Source organism: Pristis pectinata, chromosome 4 (genome assembly GCF_009764475.1).
Source record: "Pristis pectinata isolate sPriPec2 chromosome 4, sPriPec2.1.pri, whole genome shotgun sequence".
NCBI lineage: Eukaryota > Metazoa > Chordata > Chondrichthyes > Rhinopristiformes > Pristidae > Pristis > Pristis pectinata.
Genome location: NC_067408.1, coordinates 99085797 through 99096482, shown reverse-complemented (window position 1 = coordinate 99096482; position 10686 = coordinate 99085797). Strand labels below are relative to the sequence as shown.

Genomic DNA, 10686 nt, shown 5'->3' with positions numbered 1-10686 from the left:
TCCATGTGGCAAACAGGAGGGAGACACCTCTGTAGTTTTCACGATGGGAATTGTTTCCTTTCTGGAAGATGGTCATGATTATACTGTCTGAGGTCCCCCAGCATGTCCTCCACATCCCAGATAAGATAGGTACAGCCCTGAATTTGTTCTCAGAAGTTTTAGAACTTCACCAGGGATACTGTCTGCTTCAGAGGCATTATTGTTTTCCAGTTGGTATATGTCTTTTTAACCTCTTGTTGGTCTTTGTTAGAGGTGACATTGAATCAGTTAGTGTACTGTGAAATGGAGTTAATGACAGTTGCATCAAGGATTGATTGAGGAATTCTTCCAGTATTTACTGACAGCCTCACTATCCTTGATAAGCTCTCCCCCTTTTTTGGCTCCTAATGAGGTGGACCCTTGGGGTTTTGGTCCACAAATAGCCTTGACAGTGGAGAAACCATGTAAGTTGTAGTTATTAACATGTTCCTGGATCTCCTGTACTCCTTCAGTACACCATCTGTTTTTTAGGTTAAGAATTTTTCTGTTGGACTTTGGTCTTCCGAAAGCTTTAGAACTGTTTTCTTCCCATGAGGCATGATTACATTTCAAAAGCAAAACCACCTGAATTTGTGATTAATTAGTGCCAGATCTTCTGTTTTTTTTCATCAAACCGGTCATGGCGTTTTCTAATGGAGAAGCCAAGAGTTTCTTCACAAGCGCTAATTATGCTGGACTTCAGGGGAGTCCAAGAACAGCAGACACCCTTCAACTCCAATTAGTTGAGAGTCCACAGATTGTCTACAAGGCATTAACTGTGAAGAGCAATCTTGTAGATTCCTCAAAACCTGAGACCTTGATTTTCCTGTTGCATTGTATCTGTTAATGCCATTATTTTGGAGCCAGGTTAATGGAAAGAACAGTTGGAGTAGGCAGTGGTCAGTCAAGCACTCATCATCACCTGTTGCGGTATGTAGTCTCGCTCAGATGATGACACAATCCAATAGATACCAGTACATAGACCAGAGTTGTTGCTGCAACGTTTTGTGCTTGCCCCTTCGATGAAACAAGGCCTGAATTGAATAAAACTGTTTTCCGAGCATTTCATCAGGAGAAGGACTTTACTGATGTTAGCTTTCCCTACTTCTTCTTTGCCAATCACACCTTTCCAGAGGTTTACACAGAAACAGACCCTTAGCCCCACCACGTTCATGCTGACCACCACTTAGCAGCACTTGGTCCGCAGCCTACCTTGGTTATAAGGATAATTCTTAAATGAAAGTATCTGCCTCCACATCCCCTCTGCATTGCATTCCATATTCTAGCCACTCTCTGGATGAAAGAAATCTTCCTCTGTTTGCAAACCAGTTGCATGTTAACAGAATGGAATCCTTGCTGATCAATGAGGTTGTTTTGATTGCCACATCTGCTGTCCATCACCCCTGCACCTGTGGGAAACGGGCCAGTACAGCTAATAAACCAAAGGTCTCATTCAAGGAGGTAGTAGGGTTCTACTGCCACCTAGTGTTTTAGCCTTAGCCTTCTGATTCAAAGAAATGGAAATGCCAGATATACTGCCTGATGCTTCTCCTTTGTTGAGGGTCCTACTCACTGTGCAACCGTAGGTGAATCAGTACCCAAGAAGCTGATAATCCCGATGCTTTTTTGATTGGCCAGCTTGTCCCTCTTCTTCATTTCACAGTATTGCTTTCTGCATGAACTACGCCTATCTTCAAATCTTGCTGGAAACCAGCTGACTGTGAGAAAACAATCAGCACAGACAAAATGCTGAAGGAACTCAGCAGGTCAGGCAGCATCAAGGCAGGTCCAAAAGTCTGGATAATGAGAGACACAGGAATAATCTTTTCAAAAATGTTCCAACATTTTCAAAGGAATGTCCCAATGCCTGTAAAAAAAAACCTTTTACAGAGTCGCTTGAGAGTTGAGAGAAATGCTAATACATTTTTTTGCAATTTTTCTGTCCCTTTCAAAGTGTCCCAAAGCCAGTGAAAGAATTTTGTTTCTTCCAAAACAAGATCCAGCAGCTCATTAGTACTGTCAGCTTAAAGTTTTGTGCTCCTCAGTGTTATCAGCTAAACTTTGTCAATCCCCCAGCTCCTGTCCAAAGCCATTCTGTTTTTACTTGGCAGCATTCAAACAACTCAGGAAATCTGTACAACCATAAACTGCAGTTAAAGTCACTCTTAATGAACAACGAACATTTGATATAGCGTCTTCGACCTGAAATATTAATTCTGTTTCTCTTTCCATAGATGCTGCTTGATCTGCTGAGCATTTCCATCATTTTCTGTTTTTAATTTATGAATTAATAACTTGTCTGTCCTGCAATTAAATCTGGGACTGATGCCTTTGGGTTCCTTTCCTAACCTACCGATTGTTTTTAGGGTTTTAATTTCCCACTGTGTAGAAACAATCTTTCATTATTCACCTCTTCCAACTTTCCATAATCTATTCCACAGTCTATTGAACTTTAACCTAAAAGCTGCAGATGCTGAAAATCTGAAATAAATAGAGAGAGCTTAAAATACTCAGGTCAGGCAAAGAGAGAAAAACAGAGTTAATGTTTCAGATTGATGACCTCAGATCAGAACCAGCCAGTTCTGCTACCAACTGGAATGGCTGATTAACTGAAATTATTAAACTCATGTTAAGTCCTGAGGGCTGTAACTCACCAAGGCAGAAGATGAGATGCTGAACCTGGAATTTTCATTCAAACGGCATAAGAGGCCAAGAGATCAGAGTGGGGTGGATATCGGGACTTCATAATCAGCAGGTCAGGTCAAGCTTAGGGAAATATTTAAATTCAATAAGTACTGTAAATGTCTATATTAGTGATAATATAGAATAACACAAAGATCCCAAGTGTGAAAGGTGTTCCTCCTTTTCAGAAGAACTTTGAAGCTTACTTTTTATACGAATGCAGAAATTTAGAAGCAAAGGGAAAACAGAAATAGTAAACTTGTCTGAATTATATGAGGTTAAAGTGTTATGGATAAGATGAATAAATATGGTCTTGATAAATTAGTTCAATAGGATCAGGGCATAAAACTAAATGAATGGAAAGCAAACTTGATTGTTTTGGAAACAATTGATCTGTTTGGAAGTATTTGCAAAGGATGACAATATAGTCAGGGGAGTTTGAAATATGGTTTAATATTGGCTGGGAGCATTAAGGGCACTTAAGATCTCAATGCTGAAGGGAAGATTAGTCTTTGATAAATATAGGATATGGCACTTGCAAGTTTAATGCCCATCCCTGACTGACCTTGAAAGTATAGTGATGATCTGTTCTCCAGAACCAGTGTAATTTTCTGAAGGTACTCCTAGGATTGATAGGGATTTAGTTCCAGGATTCAGTCCCAATGGCAATTGAAGAACAATAATATATTTATGATTTTTAAAGGATGTACAGGTGATGGCTTTCCCATATGCTTGTTTCACTTGTCCTTCTCAGTGCTAGGTGGGGTTTGAAGAAGCCATAATGAATGGTTGCAATTGGCATTTTATCAATGGAAAATACTGCAGTCACAATGAGGTTCCCACCTGCTTTAAGAAGACATCTGTCATCCTGGTACCTAAGAAAAACAAAGTAATGTGCCTTAATGGCAAACACCTGGTGGCTCTGACATCCACCATCATGAAGTGCTTCGAGAGGCTGGTCATGGCACACATTAACTCCAGCCTCCCAGACAACCTCGACACACTGCAATTCACCTAACGCTGAAACAGGTCTACAGCAGATGCTGTCTCCCTGGCCCTACAGTCATCTCTGGAGCATCTGGACAGTAAATACACCTACATTAGTCTATTGTTTATTGACTACAGCTCTCCTTTCAATATTATAATTCCAAGCAAACTCATCTCCAAACTCCTAGACCTGGAACTCAACACCTCCCTTTGCAACTGGATCTTTGACTTCCTGACCAACAGACCGCAATCAGTAAGGATAGGCAGCAACACCTCTGTCACAATTATCCTCAACACCGATCCCCCACAAGGCTGCGTCCTCAGCCCTCTACTCTACTCCCTGTATACTCATGACCAGATTCTGCTCCATCTACAAGTTTGCAGATGATACTTTGTACTGGGCCATATCACAAATAACAATGAGTTGGAGTACAGGAAGAAGATAGAGCCTAGTGACATGGTGTCATGACAGCAACCTTCCCCTCAATATCAGCAAAGCAAAATAGCTGGTCATTGACTTCAGGAAGGGGGTGGTGCACACACTCCTGTTTACATCAATGGTGCGGAGGTTGAGAGCTTCAAGTTCCTTGGAGTGAACATCACCAATAGCCTGTCCTGGTCCAACCACCTACATGCCATGGCCAAGAAAGCCCACCATCACCTCTGTTTCCTCAGGAGGCTAGAGAAATATGACATCCCCATCGACCCTCACCAATTTTTATCTGTGCACCATAGAAAGCATCCTATCCAGATGCATCACAGCTTGGTATGACAACTGCTCTGCCTGTGACCGCAAGAAACTACAGACAGCAGTGGACACAGCTCAGCAGATCATGGAAACCAGCCTCCCCTCCATGGACTCTGTCTACACTTCACTGCCTTGGTAAAGCAGCCAGCACAATCAAAGACCCCACGCACTCCAGAAGTTCTCCCTTCTCCCTTGCTATCAGGCAGAAGATACAAAAGCCTGAAAGCACATACCACCAGGATCAAGGACAGCTTCTATCCTGTTGTTATAAGACTAGTAAATGGTTCCCTCCTGCAATGACTCTTGACCTCACAATCTACCTCATTGTGATCTTCCACTTTGCCTACCTGCACTGCACTTTCTCTGCAACTGTAAAACTTTATTCTGCATTCTGTTATTGTTTTACCTTGTACTACCTCGATCCACCGTTGTAATGAATTGATCTGTATGAACAGTATGCAAGACAAGCTTTTCACTGTACCTCAGTACATGTGACACTAATAAACCAACTTACCACGTGCCAGTGGTGGAGAGAGTGAGGTAGCTAGGTGCTAATCAAGATGGAAGTCTAGTCCTGGTTGATATCAAGCCTTTTACGGGTTGTTCGTACTGAATTTAGCCAGGCAAGTAGAGAATATTTCATCACATTTAACCTGTCTTCTGCCTCATACATGTTATAAAGAGTTTGGGAAGTGAGGAGATTACTTGCTCACCAAAAATGTGCATTCATTTATTAATTCCTTTACCATATTCATGATTGGTTGAATAGGTAGCCTCATAGCTGCTTTTATAGAAAATCACATTTCTGTTTAAAGGTGATTACTCAACCCTCAGAGTGTTGATGGTAGCTAATTAGGAGATGGTAACACTATTGGAAATCAAGGTACATGGTAGACTCTCTCATTAGAGATGGTCATTACCTGGCATTAGTGTGACATGATTATTACACCACTTAAAGGCCCATGACAAAATGTTTGCCAGATTTTGCTGCATATGGGCAGAGGCTACTTTATTATCTGAGGAGATGCAAATGGCATTGAATACTGCATAATCATCAACAAATAACCCCACTTTGGTTTTGCTTTATTTGTAGTTGTCCTTATGTTAACATACAGAGTCATTTAGTCATATTTGCTTGAACACAATTTATAGAGAAATGAAAAAATAATTTAAGAATAACAATTTTAATCATTTTTAGAAACTTAAGACATCAACATAGGTATATTACAACAACTTTTAACAAACTGAAAGAACTTAATATTTGACTATTTCTAGTTAAAGAATCTTCATTTCCTTTATTTCCTTCAGAAATAGATTCATTGACATTAACATATTCATATAACCACCTAAGTACAGTACAATTTGAATTGACAGATATATTCTTCCCAATATATAGTAAGGGCATTATAAGCTTCAGAAAATAAATGTATTTCAGGCAGCAAAATTAAATGGAAAACAAATCAATATAAAATCAAATATATACATTCTTTTGAAATTATCCACTAATTAAGAGAGTTTGGAGATCATTTTTGGTCCTTGCTGAAAAAAGATTGCACTGTAAGCAAGCTCAATGGCAAACTGAAACAATTATACAACATTTAAATTAACTGAATCAACTTCAAGAATTGTGTTTGTTTAACAAAGATAAAACTACATAATATATTTCTCAGTTTTAGAAAATAAATATTAATTTCATCCATGATATATACTGCTTACCTGACTATATATTACTTAGGATTGCATAAAAAGAAAATCTAAGTTTATCTACAATGAATTTATTTATAAAAAGCCATTTCTACAAAAAAAAATCTACAATGGTTTCAAGCTTTCCTGTTCAATCTTTTGCATACTGCACATCAAGTATAGCTCTTAAAACATGTATATTGTGTAAATATGAGCGTTGAATGCTTAACATTTTAAAATTGATAAGTATGTAGATTTGAAAAAGTAATTGGGAGAATACTCAAAATTCTTAAATGTTTAAGGCAAAATGAGAATGTTTGAGTTAGTCAAATGTCTAAAATTCTTTTCTAATTTTTCAACATGTAAGCACACATTGAGCTCATCTGACTGAAGACAGGCAGGCACAATTACAGACATTGGTAGCAGTTGAGCAGGGAACAGGAAGTGAGAGGGGTAGCCCAGAGTTTTTTTTTGGAGATAGAGGTCTGACAGCATTGGACTTGGAAGATGGGGTTGGGGTCAGGTGGGTGGAGGGTGTAAATTGGTGAGTGTAAATTGGTGAGAGTGTAAGGGAGGAGGCATTTGCATTGGCTGAGGAGGAGGAGTGGCAGTTGGAACAAATTGCCAGCACAGTTGTCAGGTTGCAACCATCATGCAGTAGGAGTGAGGAATGGTGTCAATATTTTTCCCCAATAGAGACAAAAACTACTGTATATTGTATCATAATACCTATAGGATGTACCTACACTAAAACGGTGGTGTTTTTGTTCTTTTTATCTACTCAGTGGTATCATAAAAAAAATTAAGCTTTTCCTCAGTAATAATTCCAGAAGTTAATTCAATTTCCTTTTTCAGTCCAGGATTCCAAACAGTTTCAAGTTTGCTAACACTTGGTCTTTCTCAATAACCACCACAGCAACACCCATAATCAAAGACCCCACCCACCCAGGACATTCTCTCTTCTCTCCTCTTCCATCAGGTAGATACAGGAGCCTGAGGGCACATACCACCAGGACAGCTTCTACCCCACTGTGATAAGACTATTGAACAGTTCCCTTTATACAATGAGATGGACTATGACCTTACAGTCTACCTTGTTGTGACCTTGCAACTTATTGCACTGCAATTTCTCTGTAGCTGTGACACTTTACTCTGTACCGTTATTGTTTTTACCTGTACTACATCAATGCACTCTGTACTAACTCAATGTAACTGCACTGTGTAACGAATTGACTTGTATGATCGGTTTGTAATAAAAGCTTTTCACTGTACCTCGGTACAAGTGACAATAATAAACCAATACCAATACCCAACCACCCCCCTCCCCTGGGTGGTTATGGATACGACTGATTAATGTATTTCACTAACCAGTTACTGCTGTTGTTGGCTTGAAGACATTTATATATCATGAAGTAGCACTGACATCCTAAAATGCACATTGTGCGTAAAAGTATATGCCAATATTCTGGCAAATAAGGTAGAGAAATTCAGGATGTTTAGGCAGTGTGAACCAAAACTCTCTTCCTGAATTTTCTTCCATCTCATTCTAAATTACACTGGACATTTTCTTTTTGCCCCCCTCCCATCAGGCAGAGGATACAAAACCTGAAAGCAAGTACCACCAGGCTCAAGGACAGCTTCTATCCCGCTGTTAAAAGACCATTGAACAGTCCCTAGTATAAGATAGACTCTTGACCTCACAATCTACCTCATCTTACTGTCTACCTGCACTGCACTTTCTCTGTAACCATAGCACTTTATTCTGCATTGTTTTCCCTTGTACTATCTTAATGCACTTTTGTAATGAAATGATCTGTATGGACAGCATGCAAAACAAGTTTTCACTGTACCTCGGTACATGTGACAAAAATAAACCAATTTACTAAACTACACAGGGGTACTTTCTTTTCTTAAAAAAACACTGTAGCAACAGTTTCTGGTCATGGTACAATCTGTTCCAAATTAACTTTCCATTTAACTTATGAAAAAGTGTAAAGCTTAGTTAAGTATAACCAGTGGACCTAAATGTTAGTCCAGAAAGTGGTTCAGGCTTGATGCCCAGTGTTTGAAGTACAATGGTCTAATGTGACAAGAATGCCTTGTCCATCAGAAGTGAATGATGCCAGATATTAGATTAACTAATAATATGTCATCAATATCACAGCACAAACAGTCATCAAGAGAACAAAGTTTGCAAGTAATTTCCTGGTCCTGAAAAATTAAGACACAAAAATGTTCCAAAGGTAAAGAAACATGTTAAATATTAGCCTTGGAGGATCATTGTAGTGAAAGGCACCTGTTTACCACATCTGATTTGTCTTCTTGTTTGTACAGTGAAATCTACATCAGCCTTGACTAAATATTCATTTGTCATTAGGTACACTTTTTCGTCAGTCCTCAGCCTTCTGTGCTTTATTTCCTACACTGATTTTAAATGTTGTTCTCATCTCAAAAGTTCAATTATGGTACACAGATTTTCTCCCTTTAACATTATTTTCAAACACTACTATGAGAATATGTCTAATGACAAGACAGCATTTCTACTTGTAAAATGGTCCAAGAGAAACACATGGCATTCTGTTATTGAGATCGTATTAAATAGAACCAGCTAGGAATTTTCTTGGAATCCTTCAGTCACCATTATCACAAGATTGTTGGAAACCCCACTAATATCCTAAAGCATCTGCAGTTGTGGTGGTTAAACTTAAAAAATACCCAAGGAGATACTTGGCACCAATAACTTCTCAAGCAGAACTTAGAAATTATTTATCTTGGTTTGCAACGTTTACTCATTTTTTCTTAAAGCATAAACACATGTATAAAGAACACATGATTTTGCTACAAATATAAAAACCATAGGTCTTTTTTCATGTATGGCTCTGACAGAATCTTTGCAATGATGTGACTGCAGATACTTCAAGCATGTGAAAGTGGGTGACGGGGGTTGGGGGAGGTAAAATTTTTATCTTTGACTGGACCGTGAAGTAGACCCATAGGAATCCTATAGCTAGTGTTGACTTTCTTTTCAACTCAATGTAAAACAGATTTCTTGTTCACTCTGAGCACGTTTCATGTAATGGCCCAGACCAATTTCGTTCCATTGATCTTTGTTCAAAATTTTCTTTATGAAACTTCCATTCAAATTCTTTTCTATTTTATGTTCTATTATCAGTATAATCTTTTTTTTCCTGAAAGGGACAGTGCCAACCTGAAGCATTTAAGCCTTTGTCCTTTCTCGTGGAATATCAGTGTTATTGGTAAACTGCTTTAAAATGGAAAGCAGCCTGAACTGCACTACCTCGTATAGAGCATACTCAGGTATTCAGAAAGAACAGACCTTCAAGATTCATCAAAAGTCTTAAACATTTCTGGATATGTCCCAGGCAACATATTTTCTCAAACTGAAATCCACCTTGCAGGGACATTTTAAAAATGACTAAAATTATAATCAGACTTCCATTCTCTCAGACAGACAAACTACATTTTACAAATCACCTTAATTCCTATTCTGATTTTTCTCATTTTGTTTTCAACTTTAAAGCACAAAAAAAATGAGATTCTGACAAAAGAATGCATTTCTCCCATCTTCCATCACTGACAAAGAGTGGAACATGGTATGAAGTTGCACAATGCCAGCCTTTACCATCAACAGACTTGTCACAAATTATGGACAATGCAGAAAAGTACAGACAATACAGTTCATTTTCATGCATAAAGCACTTCATCATAGACACAGGTTTACCCATAGGAAAGGAGGTCAACCAAAAATCACTAAAGGTATTTTTTTTTTAAAAAGGCATATTCCAGTAATAAAGAAGGCACAGTAGTAGCAAATGACAAAATTTATCTGGCTACATTTCTTCTTCAGTCTCTTGATCTTTCTCAGATGATTTAAGCAGTCCCATTTCCAGAGGCTCAACGCGTTTTAACTTTGTATGAATCACCCTATAAGCACACAAGGTGTAAGTAAGTTTGATGACATTCGTAACAGTGAGAATGATACTGATTACAGTCACTATGTTAAATAAATTTGATTGGTACCCCATCACCAGCCTAAACTTTCATTCCTTCCATAATTGGTGCATTATGTCTGGGGTGTGTACTATTTTAAAAAAAAGGCTCTAATAGCACCTCTTAAACCCGCAATAACAATTTACAGAGCCAGTGACCTGGGTTCAATTCCGGCCACTGTCTGTAAGAAGTTTGTACGTTCTTCCCGTGTCTGCGTGGGTTTCCTCCGGGTGCTCTGGTTTCCTCCCACATTCCAAAAATGTTCAGGTTAGGAAGTTGTGGGCATGCTATGTTGGCGCCGGAAGCGCGGCAACACTTGCAGGCTACCCCTAGAACACTCTACGCAGAAGATGCATTTCACTGTGTTTCGATGTACGTGTGACTAATAAAGATATCTTATCTTAAAATCCACCAATAAGGATGAGGGCAGCTGGTGCCACCACCTTCAGGTTCCCTTCCAAGTCATACATTATCTTAATTTAGAAATATATCCCAGTTCTTTCATCATTGTTCAGTATAAATCCTGGAGTTCTCAAGGGCAAATAGGGATGGACAAT

General features: G+C 38.8%; 1 protein-coding gene across 1 annotated transcript in view; it reads right to left on the bottom strand.

The window, feature by feature from the left end:
* Window positions 1-5530: 5530 nt before the first annotated feature.
* Window positions 5531-10686, bottom strand: part of LOC127569439 (transmembrane protein 45B-like) — a 53513-nt gene continuing 48357 nt past the window's right edge. Inside the window, exon 6 of the mRNA XM_052014084.1 lies at window positions 5531-10063. Coding sequence (XP_051870044.1) covers window positions 9970-10063 — 94 coding nt within the window. The 3' untranslated portion in view covers window positions 5531-9969. The remainder of the gene's footprint in view (window positions 10064-10686) is intronic.